At 29.5% G+C, this 18722-nt stretch overlaps 1 protein-coding gene across 1 annotated transcript in view; it reads left to right on the top strand.

The window, feature by feature from the left end:
- arvcfa (ARVCF delta catenin family member a) overlaps nt 1-18722 on the top strand; it is a 36046-nt gene that overhangs the window by 2507 nt on the left and 14817 nt on the right. The window contains exons 2-7 of the mRNA XM_016554075.1: nt 3003-3119; nt 5277-5372; nt 8742-9125; nt 11844-12252; nt 14286-14440; nt 17905-18073. Of these exons, the coding sequence (XP_016409561.1) occupies nt 3003-3119; nt 5277-5372; nt 8742-9125; nt 11844-12252; nt 14286-14440; nt 17905-18073 (1330 nt within the window). The remainder of the gene's footprint in view (nt 1-3002; nt 3120-5276; nt 5373-8741; nt 9126-11843; nt 12253-14285; nt 14441-17904; nt 18074-18722) is intronic.

Raw genomic sequence — 18722 nt, 5'->3', positions numbered from 1 at the left:
CAGCGCGGTGATTCTTGTGCGTCTGCAGCAGCAGTGGATGCCAGGGCTGGGTGGGCATCGCCTCGCCTGCTCTGGATCTGTTTGCTTTGCAGCTTCACACGTGTGGCGCGATCGCATGTAAATACAGAGGATTGATGCGGCATGCGTGCGCTAGCGCTTATACCGCAGGGGTTCTGTCTTCTTGCGCGTCTGACAGTGAGATTTAAACTCTGATGCCGCGCTGGATGCGGCGCAACTACCAAAAACACGCAGCTGCGCGGCGCTCCGTGATTCATGTGTCCTACTTGGGCTTGTGACAGCGGATCCGCTGCCCTTGAGCCACTCACTGGCACTGAGCTGATGTGCATGACATGGATGATGGATGGATGGATGGGCCACATGACGTAGTGGGCTACAAACCGCGTAAAAGCATCTGGTGCATAGTGAGCTGGGAACTCAGCATTGAAAAACATGAATCGACCCTATTTGCTTAATTCGTGTTCTTATTGTGGCTCATTCATCAGTGCATCATAGTCTTTCATCACCTGCTCCACCTCTGAAACGACTTTCCTTACGTGCATATTTTTCATAAACAGATTTTATAGTCATTTACAGTGTTTTAATCAGATTTGCATTTATTTCGTTCTCATTCGGATTACTTACTCGTGTATTTTTGCTCATATCTCCCTTGTGAAAACTAACTATGGTGTTACATAAGTGCATTTTACCAAATTTATGATTATTTTTGCCAAATGTATGATTATTATTCCCAAATTTTATAGTTCAAATAATGTCAACCATGGTAAATTTGTGGTTATACTGTGCATATACTGTACTATAGTTGAACTATGGGTACTATAGTAAATTGATTGTTTCATAAGGGCCAAATAGCAACAGTATCAACACTGTTTTCACAGGTAAACACCACTTGTATTCTCTACAGGACAAAAACTAGTGTTGTTGCATAAGCAAAACTGTACTATCCGTGATTTATTTTGCCAAATTGATTATTATTATTACTATTATTATTCCCTTTACTACAAATTTCACTTTATTTTAAGGTGTCATTGTTACAGTTTAATTATGCATTTAAGTACTGAGTAATATTAATTAACTACATGTACTTACGATATGGTTAGGGTTATTAGGGTTTGGCTTAGGGTTACTTGCATGCAATAGTGCATAATTAATTATTATTATAATAGTATAATAACAATTAATGTAACGTGTAACAAGGACACCTTAAAATAAAGTGTTACCCAGATATAGTTAAAATAATAGTACATTTGTGGTTACTGCGTTTTTCTACATATACTATAGTTGAACTACGGTTACTATAATAAATTAAGTTTCATAAGAGCCAAACGAGTCGAAATCCATTTTCCCCATTTCTAGTGACATTTTCCAAGTCAAGCTTCACTATTATATTAGTAAGCATTTGCAACACACCAACAACCACTCAGAACACCTTAGCAACTGCATAGCAACAATATCAACACACTATATAAAAAACTTTATATAAAAAGATTGCTTAATGATGGAGATCCAGTGATTATTCTGACTGATGGAAACACTGGGAATAATGCTGAACTCTACATGTTTGCATGAAACAACACACTCACATTTGGCTCATTAGAAGGACTGATTATTATGCAGTGCATATTCGTTTCAGATTGAATGAAACCTGTTGAGTTACAGTGACCCAAACATCTCTGGATATTGATATTGCATATTTAAGTGTGATTTATTATAAGGACATATGCACAAACACACTTTCCTGGCTTTTTCAAAAAAGAAATGATCATTATGCAATGCAAACCTGAATCCTTTTAGATTGAATGATAACTGTTGAGTTATAGGACCCAAAAACAAATGCATATAAAGTAAATGCACATTTTTTACAGCACTTTTTTTAAAACAGGCTGTTAATAAATAAATAACAGAATCAATGATGCAAAAAAGTCAGTTGATTCAACTTTCGTCTTCAGATGTCTTTGTAAAAACCAGAGTGTGTTTGTGCAACTTCCTTACAATAAATGTCACTAGCTTTGCTTTGTCATCTAATGCATTGACATTCACACATGCATGAACTGAATTGAGCTGAATAATGACTCTGTTGTCTTCTGCAGAGCTGCTTATAGCTGAAATTGATTGCATCAATGATGCAAACTTCAGCAGATATGAGACTAATTAAGATTCTGCTGTAAAGCAACGCTGAAAAGACAATATCATTATTCAGCTCATTTCAGTTCAGTGTTGATTCAGTTCATTTCAATAACTGTAAAGCGAATCACTTTCCTGGCCTTTTTTAAAGGAAGAAATTAGCATGATGCAGTGCAATCCTGAACCTTTTTATTTTTATTTTAACAGCGCTACATATATTATTGCAAAGTAGTTCACAAAAATAAACCGGACAATAACAGAATCGATGATGCAAACAATTCAGTTGATTCAACTGAATCAAGTTAGTGTTGATTCAGTTCAATAAGTGTGTGAAATTCACCAATTATGAAAAAAATTAAATTTTTTATCTATAAGCAGCTCTACAGAAGATAACAGTGTCATTATTCAGATCAATTCAGTTCATGCGTGTGTGAATTGCATTGCATTAGATCAATTAAATAAAAGCAAGTGTCATTTATCGTAAGAAATGATTGTTAAATAAGATTGAATGAAGGCAGTTGTGTTGTAGATGTTTGTGTGGTCACGTCCGATCCGTATCGAGTTATTTCTCGTTCTTGTTAGCAGATACAGTGCAGATGTTTTTCCTGAAGTGTGCAAGTCGTCTCTTGAAGTGTGTGTTGTGTTTATGAAGCTGCGCTCATGTATAATTCACCGCTGCTCTGGAGGAAGTTCTGCTTGCTTTTCTTAAGCGTGTTTTTACACCAAAGGGCTTTCCATCATCTCTTAATCTTTAATGTGGAGACGTTCGGTTTGAGAAACGTGAATCAGTGAAGTTGTGCTTGACCTGCGTGATCTCGTGTTAACGTCTCCTGTTCATGTTCTTCCCTTTGGTCCAAAAGAAGCCGGATCTGGAGGAACCTTCAGCTCAAGACACCAAAGAGCAGACGGACGAGACGGCAGAAACCCCATCCTCAGACGCGTCCAACCCCGCAAGCTCAAATCACACAGAAACTCATGTAGGAACGCTGCAGAACATGATTTCTGATCATGACTTATAAATGATTCATTTATATAAAGAACCTGCTAAAATAATGATTTCATTGTTCTCAGACTCAAGCCAAACTATGAATATTTAAATCCTTTTTTATTCATTTATTGCATTAAGCAAATGCTTGTTAATATAAGCAGACAGATGCCAACTGAGGAAATGCAATGTTCTTCATCAGTATTTTGACTTTTTCCATTAGAAATATCTAAATATTCCTAACCCTCATAATGCATTCAAAGTCCACATATGATTTTCTCATTCCAGGTCCGTTTGAACCTGAAGAATTGTTATTTTATTAAACAGTCATAGCTTAATAGTTCTCAATTAAAACCATATTGTATCTGATCAGCAACTTCTCATTACTGAGTGAATGTGAAAAAACTTACCATGTTATCAACATCTTTGTAGTGCATTTATCCCTTTTTGATTATTAAAAAACTGAGACACATACACATGAAGCACACCAACAACAACAAAAAACTATGAAGCAAAATATGTATACATTTTTTTCAATATTGCTGAGAAATTTTATTTTAATATGTAATGCTATGAAATTTATAAAATCTGATAATTACCAGTATTAACCCTATTGGAATGAATGAAATTTAATTTAACTCATGATTGCTCAAAAACAATCTGAGTTTATGAAACCTGCATATTTATTTCTAACAAAACAACATAAATATGACTCTGAAAAGTTTTCAAACAAAATAAATGTGTTACTTCCATAAACTTTGACTTTCAGGTAAAAAAAAAAAAAAGATAAATTTTTCATGCTGCAGTGGTTCATCGATAGATGTACATATTTATGCAAAACGCAGAACCCAAAATGTGTGAGATATGTGCAAAAAGGCTAAATATATTTTTTATTAAAGTTTTTGACACTAATTTAGATAATTTTACATTTTACGTATTTTTGACACTAATGGTACTCCATAAATGACCTGATCATGAAACATGATTACATCTCTTAAAAATAATTGTAAAAAATCTGGGAAAAAAATAAATGATGTGTATTTTGAGGGTCTCAAAGCCTTTGCAAAGTTTCCTTGCCTTACTAAAAACTAATTTTTTAAAGAGTTTTTTTATTTCTCTTCCGGGTCAAAAAGAGACATTTACTTGAGGCGTAAATGTAAATGCATTAGATCTTGTTTTCAGAAAATTCTACCAAAATGAAGTGAGTTTATGCCTAAAATAAGAACAAATAACCATCAGTGAGGTCAGAAAACAAAACAATCCAAAGAGAAAGTGATTCTTTTCTGACTCCATTGACAGATATGTGTTGTTGTTTTAAGCATAAACTCATTTATGATGCATTTTTCAGAAATCAAGACTTAATACCTAAAGTCACTTTGCTTCTCAAGTAACTGTATCTTAATTTAAGAATGTTTAGATATTTGTACTGAAAAACAAGAGAGAAATACTGAGGAAGAACATCTGTCTGCTTATATTAAACAAGAATTTGCTTAATAACCGGTTTCATCTTCCGGGTCAAAAAGAGACATTTACTTGAGGCGTAAATGTAAATGCATTAGATCTTGTTTTCAGAAAATTCTACCAAAATGAAGTGAGTTTATGCCTAAAATAAGAACAAATAACCATCAGTGAGGTCAGAAAACAAAACAATCCAAAAAGAAAGTGATTCTTTTCTGACTCCATTGACAGATATGTGTTGTTGTTTTAAGCATAAAGTCGTTTATGATGCATTTTTCAGAAATCAAGACTTAATACCTAAAGTCACTTTGCTTCTCAAGTAACTGTATCTTAATTTAAGAATGTTTAGATATTTGTACTGAAAAACAAGAGAGAAATACTGAGGAAGAACATCTGTCTGCTTATATTAAACAAGAATTTGCTTAATAACCGGTTTCATTAGGCAGTGCAATAAATTAATAAAAAAAGGATTTAAATATTCATAGTTTGACTAGAATTTGCGAGCCAAAAAATAATTATTTTAACAGGTTCTTTTTATAAACAAATTATTTATAATGCATGACTAAATGATTCATTTCGGATGTTTTTGTTCTCCTGATAAAAAGTAGATATTGTTTACAAGCCTAAAACGGCAGGCTAATGATGAGGTGTTAACGAGCTCACGCTGAGCCATTTCTCTGATGTTTTGCAGACTGAGAGTTCAGGCTTTGGGACGGAGAAATCGTCCAGTCCTGACAGCAAATCCAACAGCAGCTCCAATGAACAAGTCGTGCCCAACCTCCTGAAGGTGAATATTGCAGATCAAACGCTTTCTTTATATCATCATCTAAAAAAAACTAAATATAATTTTGCATTTTCATGCTTTTCAATGGAGAAGCCAGTATTAAAGAATATGAATAATCTTGTTTCAGTATTGCACTGCAAAACTTACTTAGTATTTTTGTCTTGTTTTCTAGTATAAATATCTAAACATTCTTGAATCAAGATGCATTTACTTGACAACTAAAATGACTTAATATATTAAGTCTTGCTTTCTAAAAAAAATATTAAAATTGTGTTAGTTTTTCCTTAAAACAAGCAAAAATATCTGCCAATGGGGCAAGAAAAATCATCTTAATTCAAAGGCTAAACAAGATTATTTTTCTTGCCCCATTGGCTGATATTTTTGCTTGTTTTAAGGAAAAACTAGCAACATTTCGACATAATATCGACAAGACATAATATATTAAGTAATTTTACTTGTACAGTAATCCTGATTCAAGAAATTTTAGATATTTGTGTCCATGAAGCACAAAACCAGTTATAAGTGTCAATTTTTCGAAATTGAGATTTATACATCATCTGAAAGCTGAATAAATAATATTTCCATTGATGTATGGTTTGTTATGATCGGACAATATTTGGCTGAGATACAACTATTTGAAAATCTGGAATCTGAGGGTGCAAAAAAATCTAAATATTGAGAAAATCATCTTTAAAGTTGTCCAAATGAAGTTTTTAGCAATGCATATTACTAATCAAACATTAAGTTTTGATATATTTACGGTAGGACATTTACAAAATATCTTCATGGAACATGATCTTTACTTAATATCCTAATGATTTTTGGCATAAAAGAGAAATGTATAATTTTGACCCATACAATGTATTGTTAGCTATTGCTACAAATATACCCCAGCGACTTAACACTGCTTTTGTGCTGCAGGGACACATTTATACTAGAAAACAAGACAAAAATACTAAGTAAGAGAATAATTTTTTTGCAGTGTGTAGTGGTGAAGGGTTAAATTTAATTCAGTCCGTTTCATCAAAACTGCCCCGCAGTCATTTATACAGCTCAGTAAGACACAAATTAAATCAGATTTGATAGAATCCAGATTCTCAGGTGAGAAAATATCATCTTCATTCACGCTGTGAATGTGTTCAGATCGATGTGTTGTTATTAATCTGGCGGGTCATTAGTGGCGTTTAACGAGTAACTCGCTGATCAAACCATCAAAACTGCAAACAAATTAATGTCTTCCTCTGTCTTATTCAGTACAAATATTTAAACATTTTTAAATCAAGATACATTTACTGGGGACTATTTGGTCTATAAGAAGTCTTTTTTTTTTTTTTAAATCTACCAAAATTAAGTGAGTTTATGCTCAAAACTTGAAAAAGTATATGTCAGTGCAGTAAGAAATACAAACTTAATTCGAAGGGAAAATATGAATATTTTCTGGCCCCACTGACAGGTATTTTTTCTTGTTTTAAGCATAAACCCACTTGATACATTTTTGATACATTTGATACAGAACAATAAAATAATTACTTTAACAGATTCTTTTTATAAACAAATCATTTATAATTTATGACTAATGATTCATTGTAGATTTTTTCTTCTGATAAAAAGTAGGTTTTAATAAACTTAATTCGAAGGGAAAATATGAATATTTTCTGGCCCCACTGACAGGTATTTTTTCTTGTTTTAAGCATAAACCCACTTGATACATTTTTGATACATTTGATACAGAACAATAAAATAATTACTTCAACAGATTCTTTTTATAAACAAATCATTTATAATTTATGACTAATGATTCATTGTAGATTTTTTTCTTCTGATAAAAAGTAGGTTTTAATTATTAATTTTGATAATCTTTCAGAAAACAAGACTTTATGTGTTAAAATAGTCAATAAGTAAATGTATATTTATTTAAGAATTTTTAGATATTTGTAAGAGGGTTATTATAGTTGACTAAAATTAAAACCATACAAATTTTACTTTATATAAAATAAACTTTAACAGAAATGAAGTAAAATAATAAAAACTTAAACTTATTTTATTTCAGCTTGTTGCCAAGGACTCATTTCTCATTTTCATTAAGTCTAACCTGATGTACTAAAATAACTAAAACTGAAATAAAAAATAATAAATATATAGATAAAACTAAAACTAAGAAATATGACAAAAGCTACAAAATTACTAAAACTTTAACTAAAATTAACATGAAAGCAAAAAATATATAAAAGCGTTCAAAATATTAACCAAAACTATATTATCTCAGTGATACTAAAATAACACTGATCAAGTAAAATATAAAAGAGCTTGAACTTTTGTTCTTGTTTCAGCAAGTTGACAAGGCAACATTTCTAATTTTTATTTAGCTTGTCATTCATTTCATTAAGTTGTTCATTAAGATGCACTAAACTAACTAAAACTGAAATAAAAATGAATAAAACTATATAAAAAATGAATTAAAATAAAAAAAAAATTATATAAAAATTAATACAAAATTAAATGAATTAAAAAATAATAAAAAATAATAATATGATCTGAACAATACTAAAATAACACTTGTCGTGTGCACTCCGGGACGCATGATCGACATGCTCGGTGCCAACAACGGTACGTGCCTCATGAGTTTGTGCTGGATATCATCACACGCAGGCATCAGCTCCAGCTTCACGTTCTGTGGAAAGCAGTGATCCGGCTTCAGTTAACAGCGTTATTAGAGCTCACTGATAACATACAAAACATTTTCATTAGTTGAAATGAATGTTAACAGAAATAAAATAACAGAAAAATTAAATGTGTTTTATTTACAACATTTAACATGCTCATTTAGTTTATCCTAATGTACTAAAATAACTAATAACTAATAATATAGACAAAAGCACACAACAAAATGACTAAAACTGTAACTAAAATTAACATGAAAGCAAAAAATATATAAAAGCGTTCAAAATATTAACCAAAACTATATTATCTCAGTGATACTAAAATAACACTGATCAAGTAAAATATAAAAGAGCTTGAACTTTTGTTCTTGTTTCAGCAAGTTGACAAGGCAACATTTCTAATTTTTATTTAGCTTGTCATTCATTTCATTAAGTTGTTCATTAAGATGCACTAAACTAACTAAAACTGAAATAAAAATGAATAAAACTATATAAAAAATGAATTAAAATAAAAAAAAAATTATATAAAAATTAATACAAAATTAAATGAATTAAAAAATAATAAAAAATAATAATATGATCTGAACAATACTAAAATAACACTTGATTTGTAATGGGGGAAAAAAAATGATTTTTTTTTGCTGGGAAGTGTCAAATCCAGACATGAATGATTCCTCAAATCGTGTTTATATTTTTTTATTTTTCTCTGTAGGAAGCTTCATCTGAAGGGTTGGAAGAATCCCAGACACCGCATCCGGATGTTCAGTGTCCGGATCAAGCGCCGCCTCCCGACTCCTCCGGCGAGAAGGACGATACACACACGGCTCGACCTCCTCACCCCGACCCCGGCGTGACCTCTGACCCTCCCAACGAGATTCCCACGGATCCGCCGTCTCTGTACGGCACGCTGAACGCTCAGGCCGTCACGTTGCTGCACGGATTACCCTTCTTTCCCGGCCGGACCTTCTTACCGGAGAACTGCTACACTCTGCCGCTCCACCGCGAGGGTTTCGCCCGCGCCGCTTCCAAACCGGAGCCGGACACAGTGCATCACATGAGGCCCGCGCTGGACCTGACCACCCACACATATTTACAGGTAGAGCTGGGTGATATGACCTAAAATCATAACCTCCATTAATTGAACACTTTACCTTGATTACGATTATTGAACGATTTTTTATTTTATTTTATTTGATCCCATTTTATCTTATTTTATTTTATTTTATTTTAATTAATTTTATTTTATTTTATTTTATTTTATTTTATTTTTATAAATTTTGCCCTCGTTCAATAAAGGTTTGTACTGTATTGTACAAACCTAACTATTAAAGGTGGGATATTTTTTTCTAATGAAAGAGTGCATTTCTTATCTTTCATTTTTTGCAAACAAAATACAGTAAATGAATATTACCATGTCGAAAGTAGAAAATAACCAGCATCTCTTGCAAACAAAATAACTAAGACTGTAACTAAAACTAAATCCATAAAAACATTTTTGTGACTGGAAATAAAATAAATAAATAAATGTTAACTGAAATCAAGCAAAACATAAAATTTTTTAACTTACTTTATTTCAGCTTGTTGACACGGCAACATTTCTCACTTTAATTTAGTTTTATTTGATGTACTAAAATAAATAAAACTGAAATAAAAAATAATAAGAACTAGACATATTTAAAAACAATAAAAAGTAATAAAGGTCTGTTTTTATGTTTTTAAGTATGTATTACTTAAGTATTTTAAGTACAGTATGTTTTTAATTAAAAAAACGAAATAACCAACATGGGAAAATTACGTCGGTTAGAGCAGTGTATCCCAACCTTTTTTCTGCCGCGGCACAGTTTTGATATGTAAAAAAATCCCACGGCACACCACTAAGCATTAAAAAAGATAGATAGATAGCATCTGTAATCGCATTACGTTTTCATCAGTTTGCAGGTTATAAGTTTATTGTAGCTATATGGGAGCTCAGTTTCTCTTGTTGTTTAATACATTTGGCCAAAATCTCACGATATAAACGATGAACCACTATGCACAGGATATTTAAAACGTACAAAATTGTATTGGCTACAACTAGACAGCCAATGCTAAGACTCTTCTCTGCTCTTTAAACACAAAAAATGTGCCTTTATAGACAGCGTTTAAAGTGAGTAAAGAAAACGCTGCTCTTATTCAAACATCAGTTCTTTATTTACCCTTTCATTGTGAAGAAGTAGACGTCTGTCTTCAAACTGCGCGTCGCGGCGCTTTATTCTGAATGGAGGCGGGGCGGAGTTATGAGGTTTGACTGACAGTTTGAGGATCCAATGGCGTTACGAGGTTTAGTCACAAGCTCATTTGAATGCTTTTCATTGGTTAAATATTTGTAAAACCCACAAACAGACATAACGTTGGCATAGCACTGATTTAAAATAATAATAACGAAATATAATAGAGATAAGGAAGTTTTTGATAATTTTCCACAGCACACCCGACTAGGGTTGGAAATCGAAAATCAATTCCAATTCCAGAATCGGATACTTGTTGTAAAATTTAAATTTAAATTCCACCTATCAATTCTCATGTGCGCATCTTTTTTTTAGATGTCCTTAAAAATGTATTTGTCTTTGAGTCATTCATTCAAGAGATTTATTCAAAAACACTGATTCATCCAGTAATGAAACTAAATCTTGAGTGAGTCATTGAATCATTCCAATTATAAATTCCATGAGATTTTTACTCGTCTTATATTTTTTTCTTCAGAATTGAGAGAGAACTACAACCTCCATTTATAAAAAAAAAAAAAGTCTCAATGTATCCAGAATCACGCCGCTCTATTTTGCACGCAAACAGTTCTTAATCGAGTCCAGTTTTTATGTAGCCTGCTGATTTTTGTTCATGGTATTCAGCGGCAATTAAATGTTTTGCAAAAAGAGACCCAGAATAAATATGTTTGATATCTAAATGTTTGACTGATTTTTTTTAACCACATTGGACAGAGATAGAATAGAACCATAGAATAGGGATAGAACCACAGAAAGAGGGATAGATTAACTCCAATTTTAGCATTCTTGCAATGGTTACGTGTTAGATATCGGATCGATTTCAAGGCCTTAGTAATGATTTTTTAAATTTTAAATGTTCTCGCGCCCTCGTATTTGTCAGATCTTGCTACTTTACATAAACCAGTAAAGAGCTTAAGATCTGCTGATAAACTATTGCTGATATAACTATTCTTTTCGACAGCCGGTCCTCGGTTATAGAATAACTTACCTCTAGCCATTCGCTCTGCCCCGTCTTTGTTCGCTTTTAAAACGGCTTTGAAGAAGCACTTTTATATCATGCCGTTTGTGTCTGATTTAGGAGAGACGTAATATTAGTTTTTTCTTTTAAGATGCTGTGTTTGTTACTGTCTTTGTTCGGTCTTCTTGAATGCATTGTATAGCACTTTGGGCTGCTCTTGTGGCAGTAGAAATGTGCTATATAAGAAAATACACTGCAAAAAATGATTTCCTTAGTATTTTTGTCTTGTTTTCTAGTATATACACTACCGGTCAAAAGTTTGGGATCAGAACGATTTTTTATGTTTTTTACAGGAGTCTCTTCTGCTCATCAAGGCTGCATTTATTTGATCAAAAATACAGGATAATTTTTTGCAGTGTAAACTAAACTAATTGGAATCGAAACTGGGAATCAATAAGAATAAGAATCAGAATCAGAATTTGAATTGAGCAACACCCGACAACCTGTCACAGTGGTTGGGAAACACTGGGTTAGAGGTTCTGAATTTTGGTTTCGATTCTTTTTTTAATTAATGGTCCATCCCTGTTTCCAGGACCTGTACCGTGCGCAGACGCTCATCCCGCAGAAACGCGCCAGCATGGTGAGCCTCGACACCATCCGCAAGGATCCGCGCTGGCGGGATCCGAACCTGCGGGAGGTCATCTCCATGCTGAGCCACCCCATGGACCCGGTGAAGTCCAACGCCGCCGCGTATCTGCAGCACCTCTGCTACGAAAACGACACGGTCAAGCAGGACATCCGGCAGCTCAGAGGAATCCCCGTCCTGGTGGGGCTCCTGGATCATCCCAAAGCCGAGGTCCACCGCAAGGCCTGCGGCGCACTGAGGAACATCTCCTTTGGCCGGGACAACTTCAGCAAGGTGGCCATCAAGAACTCGGACGGCATTCCTGCGCTGCTGAGGCTCCTGAGGAGATCCGACGACCTGGAAGTCCGAGAGCGGAGTTATGAGGTTTGACTGACAGTTTGAGGATCCAATGGCGTTACGAGGTTTAGTCACAAGCTCATTTGAATGCTTTTCATTGGTTAAATATTTGTAAAACCCACAAACAGACATAACGTTGGCATAGCACTGATTTAAAATAATAATAACGAAATATAATAGAGATAAGGAAGTTTTTGATAATTTTCCACAGCACACCCGACTAGGGTTGGAAATCGAAAATCAATTCCAATTCCAGAATCGGATACTTGTTGTAAAATTTAAATTTAAATTCCACCTATCAATTCTCATGTGCGCATCTTTTTTTTAGATGTCCTTAAAAATGTATTTGTCTTTGAGTCATTCATTCAAGAGATTTATTCAAAAACACTGATTCATCCAGTAATGAAACTAAATCTTGAGTGAGTCATTGAATCATTCCAATTATAAATTCCATGAGATTTTTACTCGTCTTATATTTTTTTCTTCAGAATTGAGAGAGAACTACAACCTCCATTTATAAAAGTCTCAAAAGTCTCAATGTATCCAGAATCACGCCGCTCTATTTTGCACGCAAACAGTTCTTAATCGATTATGTAGCCTATGTAGCCTGCTGATTTTTGTTCATGGTATTCAGCGGCAATTAAATGTTTTGCAAAAAGAGACACAGAATAAATATGTTTGATATCTAAATGTTTGACTGATTTTTTTTAACCACATTGGACAGAGATAGAATAGAACCATAGAATAGGGATAGAACCACAGAAAGAGGGATAGATTAACTCCAATTTTAGCATTCTTGCAATGGTTACGTGTTAGATATCGGATCGATTTCAAGGCCTTAGTAATGATTTTTACTATCTGTTTTATCTGTTTTTTCTGATAGACTGTATTGCCTTGAAAACATTCAAAATGTAATCTTTAAAACTTTCAAACTCTATTCTTTTCGACAGCCGGTCCTCGGTTATAGAATAACTTACCTCTAGCCATTCGCTCTGCCCCGTCTTTGTTCGCTTTTAAAACGGCTTTGAAGAAGCACTTTTATATCATGCCGTTTGTGTCTGATTTAGGAGGAGACGTAATATTAGTTTTTTCTTTTAAGATGCTGTGTTTGTTACTGTCTTTGTTCGGTCTTCTTGAATGCATTGTATAGCACTTTGGGCTGCTCTTGTGGCAGTAGAAATGTGCTATATAAGAAAATACACTGCAAAAAATGATTTCCTTAGTATTTTTGTCTTGTTTTCTAGTATATACACTACCGGTCAAAAGTTTGGGATCAGAACGATTTTTTATGTTTTTTACAGGAGTCTCTTCTGCTCATCAAGGCTGCATTTATTTGATCAAAAATACAGGATACTAAATGATTTGTATATATGCTTGCCTATCTACACGGCCTGAAATTTGGTGTGAGGTTGCGGGTATTGCATACAGTGTTAACTCCCGCAAGTGCCACGTTCGGTAAATTCCACTTATGAGACACGCGATCTGCGCTGCCTCGTCTCTCTGTTATTTGCTGCCACCTACTGGTTTTAGTGTAATTTTTAAAAGTGTAATTCTTTTTCTCTTACTATTCAAAATTGTATTCATTTTAAAACATTAAATTCATGATCAGTATGGATCACGGATCAACTTCGATCCATTTAACCCCTAAAGTCTGAATAGTGTCAATAATATATACAGTTGGACAGACATTTTTATGTTGTTTATTTTGATTGGGACAGATGCTTTTTGCAGACTATTTTTTTTAGAATGCCTTATTTTATTTTATTTTATTTTAACTGCAGTTGGTGAAAGATGGAAAGGAAAACTTAATGAGAACCGCCTAGGCAGTCGTCGTAATGTGTTTATCATAATAAAGTGAATAGTTTAACATCAGAAGCTCAGTGTGTGTGCATATTTGGTGCATTTCTGATTTTATAGTTAAGTCATCATAGCCATAATGTGTAAGTTTTTTTAAGTCTATGCATTTAAAAAAAAAATAGTATATCTTCCAGATCAAAACAACCTGAATGCGTTCTGAGGGTTAAGCGGTTTTTCATTGCTCTGATCTGTCAGACTGCAGCAGGATTATGTTGCGCTCGTGTGTTTGCAGGAACGTGAGTTCAGACGGAGCTGAAGCTCGACAGAGACTGCGTGAGTGTGACGGGCTGGTGGACGCTCTGCTGCACGCACTCTATTCTGCTGTCGCCAAGAGGGACATAAATAACAAAGTAAGAATTTAAATAGAAATGCAGGCCACAGCACACCTGCACATGAGCTGATCACCTCACATTTCACACCAAAAACAAGGGAAAAAATTAATTATATTTCACTTAAAATGAAATCTGATTTCTCATATTTTAATTATTATTATTATTATTAACTAAAACTAAATTATTATTATTATTTTAAAATTATACTATGTGATTTTATTCAATATAATAATAATGGTTAATATTATTATTATTGTTATTATTATTACTATGTACTTTTTAATTCCAGTTGAGTTTACTTTAATAATAATAAAAATAATAATTTATAAACTAAAATTTAAACAAAACTAAAAAAATAAAATAATAATAAACATTATTATTATTATTAACTAAAACTAAATATTTATTATTATTATTATGTAAGTTCATTTAATATAATAATATAAACAATATTGTTATTATTATTATTATTATTATTATTACTATTTACTTTTTAATTCCAGTTGAGTTTACTTTAATAATAATAAAAATAATAATTTATAAACTAAAATTTAAACAAAACTAAAAAAATAAAATAATAATAAACATTATTATTATTATTAACTAAAACTAAATATTTATTATTATTATTATGTAAGTTCATTTAATATAATAATATAAACAATATTGTTATTATTATTATTATTATTATTATTACTATTTACTTTTTAATTCCAGTTGAGTTTACTTTAATAATAATAAAAATAATAATTTATAAACTAAAATTTAAACAAAACTAAAAAAAAAATAATAATAATAAACATTATTATTATTATTAACTAAAACTAAATATTTATTATTATTATTATGTAAGTTCATTTAATATAATAATATAAACAATATTGTTATTATTATTATTATTATTATTATTACTATTTACTTTTTAATTCCAGTTGAGTTTACTTTAATAATAATAAAAATAATAATTTATAAACTAAAATTTAAACAAAACTAAAAAAAAAATAATAATAATAAACATTATTATTATTATTAACTAAAACTAAATATTTATTATTATTATTATGTAAGTTCATTTAATATAATAATATAAACAATATTGTTATTATTATTATTATTATTATTATTACTATTTACTTTTTAATTCCAGTTGAGTTTACTTTAATAATAATAAAAATAATAATTTATAAACTAAAATTTAAACAAAACTAAAAAAAAAATAATAATAATAAACATTATTATTATTATTAACTAAAACTAAATATTTATTATTATTATTATGTAAGTTCATTTAATATAATAATATAAACAATATTGTTATTATTATTATTATTATTATTATTACTATTTACTTTTTAATTCCAGTTGAGTTTACTTTAATAATAATAAAAATAATAATTTATAAACTAAAATTTAAACAAAACTAAAAAAAAAATAATAATAATAAACATTATTATTATTATTAACTAAAACTAAATATTTATTATTATTATTATGTAAGTTCATTTAATATAATAATATAAACAATATTGTTATTATTATTATTATTATTATTATTACTATTTACTTTTTAATTCCAGTTGAGTTTACTTTAATAATAATAAAAATAATAATTTATAAACTAAAATTTAAACAAAACTAAAAAAAAAATAATAATAATAAACATTATTATTATTATTAACTAAAACTAAATATTTATTATTATTATTATGTAAGTTCATTTAATATAATAATATAAACAATATTGTTATTATTATTATTATTATTATTATTACTATTTACTTTTTAATTCCAGTTGAGTTTACTTTAATAATAATAAAAATAATAATTTATAAACTAAAATTTAAACAAAACTAAAAAAAAAATAATAATAATAAACATTATTATTATTATTAACTAAAACTAAATATTTATTATTATTATTATGTAAGTTCATTTAATATAATAATATAAACAATATTGTTATTATTATTATTATTATTATTATTACTATTTACTTTTTAATTCCAGTTGAGTTTACTTTAATAATAATAAAAATAATAATTTATAAACTAAAATTTAAACAAAACTAAAAAAAAAATAATAATAATAAACATTATTATTATTATTAACTAAAACTAAATATTTATTATTATTATTATGTAAGTTCATTTAATATAATAATATAAACAATATTGTTATTATTATTATTATTATTATTATTACTATTTACTTTTTAATTCCAGTTGAGTTTACTTTAATAATAATAAAAATAATAATTTATAAACTAAAATTTAAACAAAACTAAAAAAAAAATAATAATAATAAACATTATTATTATTATTAACTAAAACTAAATATTTATTATTATTATTATGTAAGTTCATTTAATATAATAATATAAACAATATTGTTATTATTATTATTATTATTATTATTACTATTTACTTTTTAATTCCAGTTGAGTTTACTTTAATAATAATAAAAATAATAATTTATAAACTAAAATTTAAACAAAACTAAAAAAAAAATAATAATAATAAACATTATTATTATTATTAACTAAAACTAAATATTTATTATTATTATTATGTAAGTTCATTTAATATAATAATATAAACAATATTGTTATTATTATTATTATTATTATTATTACTATTTACTTTTTAATTCCAGTTGAGTTTACTTTAATAATAATAAAAATAATAATTTATAAACTAAAATTTAAACAAAACTAAAAAAAAAATAATAATAATAAACATTATTATTATTATTAACTAAAACTAAATATTTATTATTATTATTATGTAAGTTCATTTAATATAATAATATAAACAATATTGTTATTATTATTATTATTATTATTATTACTATTTACTTTTTAATTCCAGTTGAGTTTACTTTAATAATAATAAAAATAATAATTTATAAACTAAAATTTAAACAAAACTAAAAAAAAAATAATAATAATAAACATTATTATTATTATTAACTAAAACTAAATATTTATTATTATTATTATGTAAGTTCATTTAATATAATAATATAAACAATATTGTTATTATTATTATTATTATTATTAATTATATTTCACTTAAAATGAAATCTGATTTCTCATATTTTAATTATTATTATTATTATTAACTAAAACTAAATTATTATTATTATTTTAAAATTATACTATGTGATTTTATTCAATATAATAATAATGGTTAATATTATTATTATTGTTATTATTATTACTATGTACTTTTTAATTCCAGTTGAGTTTACTTTAATAATAATAATTTATAAACTAAACTTTAAGCAAAACTAAATAATAATAATTATTATTGTTATTGTTATTATTATTATTTTAAAAAATAATACACATTTGTTTTTATGTTATATGATGCTCTATGTGCATCTCTCCTGCAGTGTGTTTGAATCATATTTGTGCATTTCTCCTGGTTTTGAAGGCTTCCTCTCAGTCTTACACCTGTGTTTCTCGTGTGTTTTTTCCGCAGTCGGTGGAGAACTGCGTCTGTATCTTGCGTAATCTGTCGTATCACGTGCACAAAGAGGTTCCTGGAGCTGAGAAATTCCACATCCAAGCAGCCAATCACAGCGCGAAATCAGGAGGTCACCATAAGAAGAAGGACGAGCCGGAACGTTTTGGAGGACTAACGACCAAAGGTCAGACACTTACTGAACCATTATCATAACAGCACTCACAAATACATCATTACAGAAGTAAAATAGTACACTAGCATGCATCCTTGATGAATGATGAATGATTCATCTAATTTTTTCAAAAGTATATCTCACTGACCCCACTCACATGGACAATATCCAGCTTGAACAGTGTTTATGTAACACGCAGGTTATTTTAGTATCATATTTATTCTTTAGTATCATATATCAATGCTATTGTATTTTTATAAAAATTCTGAATTTGTTTTTATATATTTTCAGTTTTATTTAATTGAAAGTATTTTATTATTTTATTTAAGTATTTTATTAAAGTGACAGTAAAGACACTTATAATGACACACAAGATTTCTATTTCAAATTAAAAATATATATACAAATGTATTTTTCAAAATGCATTTTTATTTCAAGTAACAAAAATAGTTTTATGGTTTTGGTTAACTATAATAACCCTGGTAACACCACATTGTTTTGTATGTTTCTAGTAGTGCACATTCAGTTATGACAGTAAATGAAACACAGCCTGCAGTCATGATTTATAAATCCTAGTTCTCATTGTTATTCAGTAGCTGTAGTTTTTAAATGCGTGTGTGTCTGATGAGTGTGTGTGTGTGTGTTTTGTGTTTCATGGCCG

The sequence above is a fragment of the Sinocyclocheilus rhinocerous genome, unplaced genomic scaffold, assembly GCF_001515625.1.
Source record: "Sinocyclocheilus rhinocerous isolate Xijiao unplaced genomic scaffold, SAMN03320098_v1.1 scaffold15, whole genome shotgun sequence".
Lineage (NCBI taxonomy): Eukaryota > Metazoa > Chordata > Actinopteri > Cypriniformes > Cyprinidae > Sinocyclocheilus > Sinocyclocheilus rhinocerous.
The sequence above is the reverse complement of the archived record's forward strand: the minus strand, read 5'-3'. Positions and strand labels throughout refer to the sequence as shown.